This window comes from Gorilla gorilla, chromosome 3 (genome assembly GCF_029281585.2).
Source record: "Gorilla gorilla gorilla isolate KB3781 chromosome 3, NHGRI_mGorGor1-v2.1_pri, whole genome shotgun sequence".
NCBI classification, from domain to species: domain Eukaryota; kingdom Metazoa; phylum Chordata; class Mammalia; order Primates; family Hominidae; genus Gorilla; species Gorilla gorilla.
In genome coordinates, this window is record NC_073227.2 from 34,820,951 (window position 1) to 34,838,152 (window position 17,202).

Genomic DNA, 17,202 nt, shown 5'->3' on the forward strand with positions numbered 1-17,202 from the left:
TTGAATTAATCTATCTGTATGATAACATGTGAAAGAATTATTAACATTTATTTAATAAGCCTTCATATATTATTAGCTGAAATTTTGCTTATAATCTATCTTATTCTAGATTTAAGCCTTTTCAGACCTGTTTATGCACCTAAGGATTTTCTTGAGGTAGGTACTATTGGATAAATACACATATATTAATGAATGAATAATGTGAATAAATGATGATGTAAAAATATATCAAGGCAGAGGGATTAGCATGTAAAAAGCACCAGAGTCACTGAAGCAGTAGAATGACATGATCAGATCTGTGTTTGAAAATTACCCTTGGAAAATATATTGGAATATGGAAAGATTAGCATTGAGTAAATCAGTTAGGATAATTTTGATTAAAAAATAGTAACTGTAGGAAGTGGGTTCCAAGACGGCCGAATACGAACAGCCCCAGTCTGCAGCTCCCAGTGTGATCAACACAGAAGACGGGTGATTTCTGCATTTCTAACTGAGGCACCTGGTTCATCTCATTGGGACTGGTCAGAAAGTGGGTGCAGCCCACGGAGGGTGAGCCGAAGCAGGGAGGGGCATCGCCTCACCCGGGAAGGGCAAGGGGTTGGGGGATTTCCCTTTCTGACCCAAGGGAAGCCATAAGAGACTGTACCAGGAAAATCAGAACACTGCCAACTAAACACTGCGATTTTCCAACAGTCTTAGCAAACGGCACACCAGGAGATTATATCCCATGCCTGGCTCAGCAGGTACCATGCCCATGGACCCTTGCTCACTTCTAGTCCGAGATCAAACTATGAGGTGGCAAGCCTGGCTGGGGGAGGGGCATCCGCCATAGCTGAGGCTTGAGTAGGTAAACAAAGTGGGGGGAAGCTCGAACTGGGTGGAGCCCACCACAGCTCAACGAGGCCTGCCTGCCTCTGTAGACTCCATCTCTGGGGGCAGGACATAGCTGAACAAAAGGCAGCGGAAACTTCTGCAGACTTAAAACATCCCTGTCTGTCAGCTCCGCAGAGAGCAGTGGTTCTCCCAGCACAGTGTTTGAGCTCTGAGAACAGACAGACCGCCTCCTCAAGTGGGTCCCTGACCCCCGTGTATCCTAACTTGGAGACACCTCCCAGTAGGGGCTGACTGACACCTCATACAGGCCAGTGCCCCTCTGAGACAAAGCTTTCAGAGGAAGCATCAGGCAGCAATATTTGCTCTTCTGCAATATTTGCTGTTCTGCAGCCTCCGCTGGTGAAACCCAGGCAAACAGCGTCTGGAGTGGAACTCCAGCAAACTCCAACAGACCTGCAGCTGAGGGACCTGACTGTTAGAAGGAAAACTAACAAACAGAAAGGAATAGCATCAACATCAACAAAAAGGACATCCACACCAAAACCCCATCTGTAGGTCACCATCATCAAAGACCAAAGGTAGATAAAACCACAAACATGGGGAGAAACCAGAGCAGAAAAGCTGAAAATTCTAAAAACCAGAGTGCCCCTTCTCCTCCAAAGGATCGCAGCTCCTTGCCAGCATGGAACAAAGCAGGACGGAGAATGACTTTGACGAGCTGACAGAAGTAGGCTTCAGAAAGTCGGTAATAACACACATCTCCGAGCTAAAGAAGGATGTTCGAACCCATCACAAGGAAGCTAAAAACCTTGAAAAAAGATTAGACGAATGGCTAACTAGAATAAACAGCATAGAGAAGACCTTGAATGACCTGATGGAGCTGAAAACCATGGCACGAGAACTATGTGATGCATGTACAAGCTTCAGTAGCCGATTTGATCAACTGGAAGAAAGGGTATCAGTGATTGAAGATCAAATGAATGAAATGAAGTGAAAAGAGAAGTTTAGAGAAAAAAAGAGTAAAAAGAAACCAACAAAGCCTCCAAGAAATATGGGACTATGTGAAAAGACCAAATCTACATTTGATTGGTGTACCTGAAAGTGACAGGGAGAATGGAACCAAGCTGGAAAACACTCTTCAGGATATTATCCAGGAGAACTTCCCTAACCAGCAAGGCAGGCCAACATTCAAATTTAGGAAATACAGAAAACACCACAAAGATACTCCTCGAGAAGAGCAACCCCAAGGCACATAACTGTCAGATTCACCAAGGTTGAAATGAAGGAAAATATGTTAAGGGCAGCCAGAGAGAAAGGTTGGGTTACCCACAAAGGGAAGCCCATCAGACTAACAGCAGATCTCTCAGCAGCAACTCTACAAGCCAGAAGAGACTGGGGGCCAATATTCAACATTCTTAAAGGAAAGAATTTTCAACCCAGAATTTCATATCCAGCCAAACTAATCTTTGTAAGTGAAGGAGAAATAAAATTCTTTATAGACAAGCAAATACTGAGAAATTTTGTCACCACCAGGCTTGCCTTACAAGAGCTCCTGAGGGAAGCACTAAACATGGAAAGGAACAACTGGTACCAGCCACTGCAAAAACATGCCAAATTGTAAAGACCATCAATGCTAAGAAGAAACTGCATCAACTAATGAGCAAAATAACCAGCTAAGATCATAATGACAGGATCAAATCCACACATAACAATATTAACCTTAAATGTCAATGGGCTAAATTCCCCAATTAAAAGACACAGACTGGCAAATTGGATAAAGAGTCAAGACCTATCAGTGTGCTGTATTCAGGAGACTCATCTCACATGCAGAGACACACATAGGCTCAAAATAAAGGGATGGAGGAAGATCTGCCAAGCAAATGGAAAGCAAAAAAAGAGCAGGGGTTGCAATCCTAGTCTCTGATAAAACAGACTTTAAACAAACAAAGATCAAAAGAGACAAAGAAGGCCATTACATAATGGTAAGGGATCAATTCAACAAGAAAAGCTAATTATCCTAAATATATATGCACCCAATACAGGAGCACCCAGATTCAAAAAGCAAGTCCTGAGACACCTAAAAAGAGACTTAGACTCCCACACAATAATGGGAGACTTTAATACCCCACTGTCAATATTAGACAGATCAATGAGACAGAAGGTTAACAAGGATATCCAGGACTTGATCTCAGCTCTGGACCAAGCTGATCTAATAGACATCTACAGAACCCTCCACCCCAAATCAACAGAATATACATTCTTCTCAGCACCACATCGCACTTATTTCAAAATTGATCACATAGTTGGAAGTAAAGCACTCCTCAGCAAATGTAAAAGAACAGAAATCACAACAAACTGTCTCTTAGACCACAGTGCAATCAAATTAGAACTCAGGATTAAGAAACTTACTCAAAACCGCACAACTACATGGAAACTGAACAACTTGCTCCCGAATGACTACTGGGTACATAACGAAATGAAGGCAGAAATAAAGATGCTCTTTGAAACCAATGAGAACAAAGAGAAACATACCAGAATCTCTGGGACACATTTACAGCAGTGTGTAGAGGGAAATTTATAGCACTAAATGCCCACAAGAGAAAGCAGGAAAGATCTAAAATCGACACCCTAACATCACAATTAAAAGAACTAGAGAAGCAAGAGCAAACACATTCAAAAGCTAGCCGAAGGCAAGAAATAACTAAGATCAGAGAAGAACTGAAGGAGATAGAAACACAAAAAACCCTTCAAAAAACCAATGAATCCAGGAGTTGGTTTTTTGAAAAGATCAACAAAATTGGTAGAATGCTAGCAAAACTAATAAAGAAGAAAAGAGAGAAGAATCAAATAGATGCAATAAAAAATGCTAAAGGGAATATCACCACCGATTCCACAGAAATACAAACTACCATCAGAGAATACTATAAACACCTCTGCGCAAATAAACTAGAAAATCTGGAAGAAATGGATAAATTCCTGGACACATACGCCCTCCCAAGACCAAACCAGGAAGTTGAATCACTGAATAGGCCAATAACAGGCTCTGAAGTTGAGGCAATAATTAATAGCCTACCAACCAAAAGAAGTCTATGACCAGATGGATTCACAGCCGAATTCTACCAGAGGTACAAAGAGGAGCTGGTACCATTCCTTCTGAAACTATTCCAATCAATAGAAAAAGAGGGAATCCTCCTTAACTCATTTTATGACACCAGCATCATCCTGATACCAAAGCCTGGCAGAGACACAGCAAAAAAAGAAAATTTTAGACCAATACCCCGATGAACATTGATGTGAAAATTCTCAATAAAATATTGGCAAACCAAATCCAGCAGCATATCAAAAAGCTTATCCACCAAGATCACGTCGGTTTCATCCCCGGTATGCAAGGCTGGTTCAATGTATGCAAATCAATAAACATAATCCATCACATAAACAGAACCAAAGACAAAAATCACATGATTATCTCAATAGATGCAGAAAAGGCCTTCGACAAAATTCAACAGCCTACATGCTAAAAACTCTCAATAAACTAGGTATTGATGGAACATATCTCAAAATAATAAGAGCTATTTATGACAAACCCACAGCCAGTATCATACTGAATGGGCAAAAACTGGAAGCATTCCCTTTGAAAACTGGCACAAGAGAGGGATACCCTCTCTTACCACTCCTATTCAACATAGTGTTGGAAGTTCTGGCCATGGCAATCAGGCAAGAGAAAGAAATAAAGGTTTTCAGTTAGGAAAAGAGGAAGTCAAACTGTCCCCGTTTGCAGATGACATGATTGTATATTTAGAAAATCCCATCATCTCAGCCGCAAATCTCCTTAGGCTGATAAGCAACTTCAGCAAAGTCTCAGGATACAAAATCAATGTGCAAAAATCACAAACATTCTTATACACCAATAACAGACAAACAGAGAGCCAAATCATGAGTGAACTCCCATTTACAATTGCTACAAAGAGAATATAATACCTAGGAATCCAACTTACAAGGGATGTGAAGGACCTCTTGAAGGAGAACTACAAGCCACTGTTCAATGAAATAAAAGAGGACACAAACAAATGGAAGAACATTCCATGCTCATGGATAGGAAGAATCAAAATCATGAAAATGGCCATACTGCCCAAGGTAATTTATAGATTCAATGCCATCCCCATCAAGCTACCACTGACTTTCTTCACAGAATTGGAAAATACTACTTTAAAGTTCATGTGGAACCAAAAAAGAGCCCACAGTGTCAAGACATCCTAAACAAAAAGAACAAAGCTGGAGGCATCATGCTACCTGACTTCAAACTGTACTACAAGGCTACAGTAACCAAAAGAGCATGGTACTGGTACCAAAACAGAGATATTGACCAATGGAACAGAACAGCAGCCTCAGAGATAACACCACACATCTACAGCCATCTGAACTTTGACAAACCTGACAAAAACAAGAAATGGGGAAAGGATTCCCTATTTAATAAATGGTGCTGGGAAAACTGGCTATCCATATGTAGAAAGCTGAAACTGGATCCCTTCCTTACACCTTATACAAAAATTAATTCAAGATGGATTAAAGACTTAAACGTTAGACCTAAAACCATAAAAAACCCTAGAAGAAAACCTAGGCAATACCATTCAGGACATAGGCATGGGCAAGGACTTCACGTCTAAAACACCAAAAGCAATGGCAACAAAAGCCAAAATTGACAAATGGGAACTAATTATACAAAAGAGCTTCTGCACAGCAAAAGAAACTACCATCAGAGTGAACAGGCAACCTACAGAATGGGAGAAAATTTTTGCAATCTACCCATGTGACAAAGGGTTAATATCCAGAATCTACAAAGAACTTAAACACATTTACAAGAAAAAAACAACCCCATCAAAAAGTGGGCAGAGGATATGAACAGACACTTTTCAAAAGAAGACATTTATGCAGCCAACAGACACATGAAAAAATGCTCATCATCACTGGCCATCAGAGAAATGCAAAGCCAAACCACAATGAGATACCATCTCACACCAGTTAGAATGGTGATCACTAAAAAGTCAGGAAACAACCGGTGCTGGAGAGGATGTGGAGAAATAGGAACACTTTTACACTGTTGGTAGTGTAAACGAGTTCAACCATTGTGGTAGACAGTGTGGTGATTCCTCAAGAATCTAGAACTAGAAATACCATTTGCCTCAGTGATCCCATTACTGGGTATATACCCAAAGAATTGTAAATCATGCCACTATAAAGATACATGCACAGATATGTTTATTGCGGTACTATTCACAATAGCAAAGACTTGGAACCAACCTAAATGTCCATCAATAATAGACTGGATTAAAAAAATGTGGCACATAAACACCATGGAATACTATGCAGCCATTAAAAAGGGTGAGTTCATGTCCTTTATAGCAACATGGATGAAGTGGGAAACCATCATTCTGAGCAAACTATCGCAAGAACAGAAAACCAAACACTGCATGTTCTCACTCATAGGTGGGAATTGAATAATGAGAACACTTGGACACAGGGTGGGAAACATCACACACTGAAGTGGGGGAATGGGGGAGGGATAGCATTAGGAGAAATGCCTAAGGTAAATGACAAGTTAATGAGTGCAGCAAACCAACACGGGCACATGTATACATATGTAACAAACCTGCACGTTGTGCAGGTGTACCCTAGAACTTAAAGTATAATTTAAAAAAAGTAAAATAATGAAAAAGAATAGTGACTGTACATCACGTAGCCTGCTGCCTGGCACATATACATACTCAGGAAATCTTTTTCTTTTTTATTCCATTCCCTGTTCTAGTAGTCCAGAAGACATGATGAGTATCTGAACTAAGACAACAACACTGGAAATGGAAACAATTTGATGGATTTGAAAGAGATTTTAAGGATGATTTGGGAAATAATCAGATACGGGGTCTATGAGAAAAAGAAAAGATAATGATCACCTTCAAGTATCTAGGTTGTGTAAATGGCTAGAAGTTACTTGACATGAGATAGAGGATACAGGAGGAGGAACAGGGCTGTTAGTGAAGGTGATAAGCTGAGTTAAGTTACAGAGACATATCAAATATTCAAGTGGAACCCTTCAGTAGACACTTGGAATTCATTATTTTAATTCACACGTTTGATTTCACTCTTTCTCTTGGACTTCACATGTAATCCTATTATATTTACCTTTGAAATATATCCAGAATACAGCCAGTTTTTGTCACCATCACTGCTATATCCAAGCTTCCCAACTGGTCTTCCTACTTCTACCTTTGCCCACCTAGAATCTGTTCTTAGCACAGCTTCCGGAGGAAAGCCTTTAAATGCAATTCAGAATAAGCCACTCTTCTGCTATCCAGTGGCTTCCCATCTCATTCTACTTATTAAATAAAAGCCCATTTGATTTGATATCCCATTACCTGTCTGAGTTCATCTCTGGTTACTGTCCTTCTAATTGGTCTTACTCCAGCTACTTTAGCCTCCTTGCTTACCCCTGGCTTCCTCCCAGCTGAGTGTCTTTGCTCTTTGTTTTATCTGCTGGCAACGATTTTTCCCTAAATGTCTACCTGCATGTTCCCTCGCTACTTGTGTCTTTGCTTAAATATCACCTTCTTAGTAAAGGTTTCACTGGCTCTTCTGCTTGGAACTCCTTATACCCTTTCCAGCTTTGTTTTCCTCCACAGCATCTATCATGACGTATGTAACATACTATTGATTTATTTTGCTTATTGCTTGCCTTTTTCCATTACAAAGGAAGCTCCACAGGGGCAAGAGCTTTTCAATTCTGTTTTGTTCCCTGCTTCAACAGTCACACAGGGTCAAATAATTGACAACACTCACAAGACTTCTCAGGGTACACCCACATGTGGCTTTCTTTCAGCAAGAGAAAGAATGAACCTGCAAACACAAAGAGATCCACACTTCTGACAGAGCTCTCAGGGCCCTTTCTCAGTTACACAGGATGTGTTTAGATTTTCAGTTATAAACCATCAAGATACATGTGAGATATCTTGGCCTAGAGAGCCAAGACACAAGTTTTTTGAGGGGTCGTTTCTACCCAACTGGTTATATCAGATGCAAACCACCAATCTACATTTTCAATAAACAATGTAAATAAACAGTTGTGGAATGCCTCCAGGTTAGTTTTGGTCATAAAAATAGCATATTACAACTGACTAGTTAGTACATGTCACTGCATCTTGGCCAAGGGTCACTACCAGACTTCCAGGTATTTCTGAAGATTAGCATAACACTACCACAAGTCAGCTGTAAGTTAATCCTGTCTTTGACTGCACAGTGCTTAGCACAATCTGCTCAATAAATATTTACTGAATGAATGAATAAATGAATCAATAAATGAAGGTTTCACATTTTATCTCTTTACATTTGCTAAAGTAAAACTTGGTTAGAAATTATTTCAGAACTTTTGGAATTGTAAAGCAGTTTACTTTTAATGTTGAAGAGACAGGTTAGTAAAAAAATGCCTTTATGATGATGGCTTTATTTCTCTTAGCTTACTAAAAGTTTCTCCCAAACTCTTCCCTTTTCTAGCACTTAAAAGCTGAAACTTTATGTAATTTTTATATTCTTATTCTTATTATGTTTTCTCCTTAATAGCTCATAACATTGTTTCTTTGAGGACAGTTCCTTAATTGATCTTTTATTACTCATGCTGAGATCTTTTTAAAATTACAAATATTTTAAATAATTATTTCCTTAATTACAGTTTCTACATTTCTAATATTTTTATTTTTCTGTTACTCATGTATTTACAGTTTCTTCTCCTTTTCCTGTTTTTATGTTTGTCAGTTTCCCTTGCAGTATGATTCCTTATTTATGTAATTAGGCTAAAATTGTGCTGTTAGGTAATTAGGCTAAAATTGTAGATTCTTTGCTAATTTTTTTTTAAACAAATACTATTGATATTTATAGTGTCAATATAGTGTTTGCAATTTTAGGAAACTTTTTTGGTATTATAGCATATATTTTATCAGCTGTTAGCTATCAGTTCATTAATGTCTTCCTCAAATATGATAGCGTTTCTGTCATCATAATCTCCTCCACTAGATTCTTTTTTTTCCCAATACCCCCAGCATTTTTGACAGCTTTATTGAGCTAGAATTTTTACAGCATAAATTTCAGCCATTTAAAATATACAACTCAAGTGGTTTTCAGTATATTTACAGAACTGTGCAACATCATCACATTTTTAGAACATTTTTATTACCCAAAAAAGAAACCTTATGCCCATTTGTAGTCACCCTTCATTCTCTTCCCCATGCAGCCCTAGGCAACCACTAATCTACTTTTTGTCTCTATGAATTTGCCTGTGCTAGACATTTCATAGAAATGAAATTATACCACATATGGTTATTGTATAACCAATGACTGATTTCTTTTACTTAGCCTACTGTTTTCAAGTTTCATACATGTTGTGGCATAATATCTCAACGTTCTAACTTTTTTTTTTTTATTATACTTTAAGTTTTAGGGTACATGTGCACAATGTGCAGGTTTGTTACATATGTAAACATGTGCCATGTAGGTGTGCTGCACCCGTTAACTCGTCATTTAACATTAGGTATATCTCCTAATGCTATCCCTCCCCTCTCCCCCAACCCCACAACAGGCCCCAGTGTGTGATGTTCTCCTTCCTGTGTCCATGCATTCTCATTGTTCAATTCCCACCTATGAGTGAGAACATGCAGTGTTTGGTTTTTTGTCCTTGCGATAGTTTGCTGAGAATGATGGTTTCCAGCTTCATCCGCATCCCTACAAAGGACATGAACTCATCATTTTTTATGGCTGCATAGTATTCCATGGTGTATATGTGCCACATTTTTTTAATCCAGTCTACCATTGTTGGACTTTTGGGTTGGTTCCAAGTCTTTGCTATTGTGAATAGTGCCGCAGAAAACACACATGTGCATGTGTCTTTATAGCAGCATGATTTATAATCCTTTGAGTATATACCCAGTAATGGAATGGCTGGGTCAAATGGTATTTCTAGTTGTAGATCCCTGAGGAATCGCCACACTGACTTCCACAATGGTTGAACTAGTTTACCGTCCCACCAACAGTGTAAAAGTGTTCCTATTTCTCCTTGTCCTCTCCAGCACCTGTTGTTTCCTGACCTTTTAATGATCCTCATTCTAACTGGTGTGAGATGGTATCTCATTGTGGTTTTGATTTGCAGTTCTCTGATGGCCAGTGATGATGAGCATTTTTTCACGTGTCTTTTGGCTGTATAAATGTCTTCTTTGGAGAAGTGTCTGTTCATATCCTTCACCCACTTGTTGATGGGGTTGATTGTTTTTTTCTTGTAAATTTATTTGAGTTCATTGTAGATTCTGGATATTAGCCCTTTGTCAGATGAGTAGATTGCAAAAATTTTCTCCCATTCTGTGGGTTGCCTGTTCACTCTGATGGTAGTTTCTTTTTTTGTGCAGAAGCTCTTTTGTTTAATTAGATAGCATTTGTCAATTTTGGCTTTTGTTGCCATTGCTTTTGGTGTTTTAGACATGAAGTCCTTGCCCATGCCTATGTCCTGAATGGTATTACCTAGGTTTTCTTCTAGGCTTTTTAGGTTTTAGGTCTCACATTTAAGTCTTTAATCCACCTTGAATTAATTTTTGTGTAAGGTGTAAGGAAGGGATCTAGTTTCAGCTCTCTACATATGGTTAGCCAATTTTCCCAGCACCATTTATTAAATAGGGAATCCTTTCCCCATTTCTTGTTTTTGTCAGGTTTGTCAAATATCAGATAGCTGTAGATATGTGGCATTATTTCTGAGGGCTCTGTTCTGTTCCATTGGTCTATATCTCTGTTTTGGTATGAGTACCATGCTGTTTTGGTTACTGTAGCCTTGTAGTATAGTTTGAAGTCAGGTAGCGTGATGCCTTCGGCTTTGTTCTTTTGGCTTAGAATTGTCTTGGCACTGTGGGCTCTTTTTTGGTTCCATGCGAACTTTACAGTAGTATTTTCCAATTCTGTGAAGAAAGTCAGTGGTAGCTTGATGGGGATGGCATTGAATCTGTAAATTACTTTGGGCAGTATGGCCATTTTCATGATATTGATTCTTCCTACCCATGAGCATGGGATGTTCTTCCATTTGTTTGTATCCTCTTTTATTTCATTGAGCAGTGGTTTGTAGTTCTCCTTGAAGAGGTCCTTCACATCCCTTATAAGTTGGGTTCCTAGGTATTTTATTCTCTTTGTAGCAATTGTAAATGGGAGTTCACTCATGATTTGGCTGTTTATCTGTTATTGGTGTATAAGAATGTTTGTGATTTTTGCACATTGATTTTGTATCCTGAGCCTTTGCTGAAGTTGCTTATCAGCTTAAGGAGATTTTGGGCTGAGACGATGGGGTTTTCTAGATATACAATCATGACATCTGCAAACAGGGACAATTTGACTTCCTCTTTTCCTAATTGAATACCCTTTATTTCCTTCTCCTGCCTGATTGCCATGGCCAGAACTTTCAATACTATGTTGAATAGGAGTGGTGAGAGAGGGCATCCCTCTCTTGTGCCAGTTTTCAAAGGGAATTCTTCCAGTTTTTGTCCATTCAGTATGATATTGGCTGTGGGTTTGTCATAGATAGCTCTTATTATTTTGAGATACGTCCCATCAATACGTAATTTATTGAGAGTTTTTAGCATGTAGGCTGTTGAATTTTGTCCAAGGCCTTTTCTGCATCTATTGAGATAATCCTGTGGTTTTTGTCATTGGTTCTGTTTATATGCTGGATTACATTTATTGATTTGCATATGTTGAACCAGCCTTGCATCCCAGGGATGAAGCCCACTAGATCATGGTGGATAAGCTTTTTGATGTGCTGCTGGATTCGGTTTGACAGTATTTTATTGAGGATGTTTGCATTGATGTTGATCAGGGATATTGGTCCAAAATTCTCTTTTTGTTGTGTCTCTGCCAGGCTTTGGTATCAGGATGATACTGGCCTCATAAAATGAGTTAGGGAGGATTCCCTCTTTTTCTATTGATTGGAATAGTTTCAGAAGGAATGGTACCAGCTCCTCTTTGTACCTCCGGTAGAATTTGGCTGTGACTCCATCTGGTCCTGGACTTTTTTTTGGTTGGTAAGCTATTAATTATTGCCTCAATTTCAGAGCCTGTTATTTTTTTGTTTTTCCTTTTTGTGGAGAATGGGGTCTCGCTATATTTCCCAGGCAGGTCTCGAACTCCTGGGCTCAAGCTATCCTCCCACCTCTTGCCTCCCTGAGAGCTGGGATTACAGGCGTGAGCCACTGCGCCCGGCCAGAGCCTGTTATTGGTCTATTCAGAGATTCAACTTCTTCCTGGTTTAGTCTTGGGAGGGTGTATGTGTCGAGGAATTTATCCATTTCTTCTAGATTTTTCTAGTTTATTTGTGTAGAGGTGTTTATAGTATTCTCTGATGGTAGTTTTTATTTCTGTGGGATCAGTGGTCATATCCCCTTTATCATTTTTTATTGTGTCTATTTGATTCTTCTCTCTTTTCTTCTTTATTAGTCTTGCTAGTGGTCTATCAATTTTGTTGATCTTTTCAAAAAACCAGCTCCTGGATTCATTGGTTTTTTGAAGGGTTTTTTGTGTCTCTATCTCCTTCAGTTCTTCTCTGATCTTAGTTATTTCTTGCCTTCGGCTAGCTTTTGAATGTGTTTGCTCTTGCTTCTCTAGTTCTTTTAATTTTGATGTTAGGGTGTCAATTTTAGATCTTTCCTGCTTTCTCTTGTGGGCATTTAGTTCCATAAATTTCCTTCTACACACTGCTTTGAATGTGTTCCAGAGATTCTGGTATGTTGTGCCTTTTTTCTCATTGGTTTCAAAGAACATCTTTATTTCTGCCTTCATTTTGTTATGTACCCAGTAGTCATTCAGGAGCAGGTTGTTCAGTTTCCATGTAGTTGAGCTGTTCTGAGTGAGTTTCTTAACCCTGACTTCTAGTTTGATTGCACTGTGGTCTGAGAGACAGTTTGTTATAATTTCTGTTCTTTTACATTTGCTGAGGAGTGCTTTACTTCCAACTATGTGATCAATTTTGAAATAAGTGCGATGTGGTGCTGAGAAGAATGTATATTCTGTTGACTTGGGGTGTAGAGTTCTGTAGATGTCTATTAGGTCTGCTTGGTGCAGAGCTGAGTTCAATTCCTGGATATCCTTGTTAACGTTCTGTCTGGTTGATCTGTCTAATGTTGACAGTGGGGTGTTAAAGTCTCCCATTATTATTGTGTGGGAGTCTAAGTCTCTTTTTAGGTGTCTCAGGACTTGCTTTATGAATCTGGTTGCTCCTGTATTGGGTGCATATATATTTAGGATAGTTAGCTCGTCTTGTTGAATTGATCCCTTTACCATTATGTAATGGCCTTCTTTGTCTCTTTTGATCTTTGTTGGTTTAAAGTCTGTTTTATCAGAGACTAGGATTGCAACCCCTGCCTTTTTTTGTTTTCCATTTGCTTGGTAGATCTTCCTCCATCCCTTTATTTTGAGCCTATGTGTGTCTCTGCATGTGAGATGAGTCTCCTGAATACAGCACACTGATGGGTCTGGACTCTTTCTCCAATGTGCCAGTCTGTGTCTTTTAATTGGAGCATTTAGCCCATTGACATTTAAGGTTAATATTGTTATGTGTGGATTTGATCCTGTCATTATGATCTTAGCTGGTTATTTTGCTCATTAGTTGATGCAGTTTCTTCCTAGCCTCGATGGTCTTTACAATTTGCCACGTTTTTGCAGTGGCTGGTACCAGTTGTTCCTTTCCATGTTTAGTGCTTCCTTCAGGAGCTCTTTTAGGGCAGGCCTGGTAGTGACAAAATCTCTCAGCATTTGCTTGTATGTAAAGGATTTTATTTCTCTTTCACTTATGAAGCTTAGTTTGGCTGGATATGAAATTCTGCATTGAAAATTCTTTTCTTTAAGAATATTGAATATTGGCCCCCAGTCTCTTCTGGCTTGTAGAGTTGCTGCTGAGAGATCTGCTGTTAGTCTGATGGGCTTCCCTTTGTGGGTAACCCAACCTTTCTCTCTGGCTGCCCTTAACATATTTTCCTTCATTTCAACTTTGGTGAATCTGACAATTATGGGTCTTGGAGTTGCTCTTCTCGAGGAGTATCTTTCTGGCGTTCTCTATATTTCCTGCATTTGAATGTTGGCCTGCCTTGCTAGATTGAGGAAGTTCTCCTGGATAATATCCTGCAGAGTGTTTTCCAACTTGGTTCCATTCTCCCCATCACTTTCAGGTACACCTGTCAGACGTAGATTTGGTCTTTTCACATAGTCCCATATTTCTTGGAGGCTTTGTTGACATTTCTTTTCATTCTTTTTTCTCTAAATTTCTCTTCTTGCTTAATTTCATTCATTTGATCTTCCATTGCTGATACCCTTTCTTCCAGTTGATTGAATCAGCTACTGAGGCTTGTGCATTCGTCACGTGGTTCTCGTGCCTTGGTTTTCGGCTCCATCAGGTCCTTTAAGGACTTCTCTGCATTAGTTATTCTAGTTAGTCATTTGTCTAATCTTTTTTCAAGGTTTTTAACTTCTTTGATAGGTTCGAACTTCCTCCTTTAGCTCGGAGTAGTTTGATCTTCTGAAGCCTTCTTCTCTCAACTCGTCAAATTCATTCTCCATCCAGCTTTGTTCTGTTGCTGGTGAGGAGCTGCATTCCTTTGGAGGGGGAAAGGTGCTCGATTTTTAGAATTTTCAGTTTTTCTGCTCTGTTTTTTCCCCATGTTTGTGGTTTTATCCACCTTTGGTCTTTGATGATGGTGACGTACAGATGGGGTTTTGGTGTGGATGTCCTTTTTGTTTGTTAGTTTTCCTTCTAACATCAGGACCCTCAGCTGAGGTCTGTTGGAGTTTGCTGGAGGTCCATACCAGACCCTGTTTGCCTGGGTGTCAGCAGCGGCAGCTGCAGAACAGTGGATATTGGTGAACAGCAAAGGTTGCTGCCTGATCGTTCCTCTGGAAGTTTTGTCTCAGAGGAGTACCCGGCCATGTGAGGTGTCAGTCTGCCCCTACTGGGGCGTGCCTCCCAGTTAAGCTACTCGGAGGTCAGGGACCCACTTGAGGAGGCAGTCTATCCGTTCGCAGATCTCAAGCTGCGTGCTGGGAGAACCACTACTCTCTTCAAAGCTGTCAAACAGGGACATTTAAGTCTGCAGAGGTTTCTGCTGCCTTTTGTTTGGTGATGCCCTGCCCGCAGAGGTGGAGTCTAGAGAGGCAAGCAGGCCTCCTTGAGCTGTGGTGGGCACCACCCAGTTCGAGCTTCCTGGCTGCTTTGTTTACCTAGTCAAGCGTTGGCAATGGCGCGCGCCCCTCTCCCAGCCTTGCTGCCACCTTGCAGTTTGATCTCAGACTGCTGTGCTAGCAATGAGTGAGGCTCTGTGGGCGTAGGACCCTCTGAGCCAGGCACGGGATACAATATCCAGGTGTGCCGTTTGCTAAGACCATTGGAAAAACGCAGTATTAGGGTGAGAGTGACCTGATTTTCCTGGTGCCATCTGTCACCCTTTTCCTTGGCTAGGAAAGGGAATTCCCTGACCCCTTGCACTTCCTGGGTGAGGCAATGCCTCGCCCTGCTTCAGCTCATGCTCAGTGCGCTGCACCCACTGTCCTGCACCCACTTTCCGACAATCCCCAGTGAGATGAACCTGGTACCTCAGTTGGAAATGCAGAAATCATTCATCTTCTGCGTCGCTCATGCTGGGAGCTGTAGACTGGAGCTGTTCCTATTTGGCCATCTTGGCTCCAACCCCTCCACTAGATTCCTAATAGTTTTTTTTTCTCTCTAGAGTTTTACTTAAAAATATTTTAAAAAATTATTATTATTCTTTCTTGAAAAATGCATGTTATTAGAAAAATAAAAAAGCATATGTAAGAATAAAATTTGAAATAATGCACAATGTTATTCTACAGCAATAACTACTCTTTTATTCTTACTATATGTGAGAATAAAATTTGAAATAAAATAACACACAATGTTATTGCACAGCAATAACTGCTATACTTTTAAAATAACAATATATTATGAACATTTTTCATATCATTACCCATATTAATTGAGGCATATTATACTGTATTTTATTATATGAATTAACCATTCTTTATTTAAATAATTCCTTCTAATGAGTTATTTAAGTTGTTTCATATTTTTCCAATGTAAGCTGTACTTCACTAACATTATTTCTTTATGATCCTAGCAAACATTTATATTCCGTAGAATCATATTCTATATTTATACTTACAGAAGTAAGATTCCTACATTAAATGGTATGTCAGTATCTAAGTTGGCTTTTATCTGCTTTTTTTTTTTTTTTTTGAGATGGAGTGTTGCTCTGCCATCCAGGCTGGAGTGCAGTGGCACGATCTTGGCTCACTGCAACCTCCCCCTCCCGGGTTAAAGCAATTCTCTTGCCTCAGCCTCCCGAGTAGCTGGAACTACAGGAGCACACCACCACACCCAGCTAATTTTTTGTATTTTAGTAGCAATGGAGTCTCACCATGTTGCCCAGGCTGGTTGTGAACTCTTGAGCTCAGGCACTCTGCCTGCCTCGGCCTCCCAAAGTGCTGGGATTACAGGCATGAGCTGCTGCGCCAAGACACTTATTTTTGAAAATTATATAAATGACCTTTTTTAAGCTCTGCTTTTCAATTTTTTTTTCCTTGTGAGTTTGGTTTATAGGAGATGCCCTGCAACCTTCCTTCTTCTTCTTCTTCTTCTTCTTCTTCTTCTTCTTCTTCTTCTTCTTCTTCTTCTTCTTCTTCTTCTTCTTCTTTATTTATTTTTATTTTACTTTAAGTTCTGGGGTACATGTGCAGAATGTGCAGTTTTGTTACATAGGTATACATGTGCCATGGTGGTTTGCTGCACCCATCAACCTGTCACCTGCATTAGGTATTTCTCCTAATGCTGTCCCTCCCCTTGCCTCTGACCCCCTGACAGGCCCCGGTGTGTGATGTTTTCCTCCCTGTGTCCATGTGTTTTCATTGTTCAACTCTCACTTATGAGTGAGAACATGCAGTGTTTGGTTTTCTGTTCTTGTGATAGTTTGCTGAGAGTGATGGTTTCCAGCTTCATCCATGTCCCTGTAAAGAACATGAACTCATCCTTTTTTATGGCTGTGTAGTATTCCATGGTGTATATGTGCCACATTTTCTTTATCCGGTCTATGATTTATGGGCATTTGGGTTGGTTCCAAGTCTTTGCTATTGTGAATGGTGCTTCAGTAAACATACATGTGCATGTGTCTTTATAGTAGAATGATTTATAATCCTTTCGGTATATACCCAGTAATGGGATGGCTGGGTCAAATGGTATTTCTAGTTCTAGATCCTTGAGGAATTGCCACACTGTCTTCCACAATGGTTGAACTAGTT

At 39.8% G+C, this 17,202-nt stretch overlaps 1 protein-coding gene across 1 annotated transcript in view; it reads left to right on the top strand.

Moving 5' to 3' along the window:
- The window catches only part of TBC1D19 (TBC1 domain family member 19), a 177,997-nt gene that overhangs the window by 56,055 nt on the left and 104,740 nt on the right, over window positions 1–17,202 (top strand). The window contains exon 7 of the mRNA XM_031010512.3: window positions 110–156. Within this exon, the coding sequence (XP_030866372.1) occupies window positions 110–156 (47 nt within the window). The remainder of the gene's footprint in view (window positions 1–109; window positions 157–17,202) is intronic.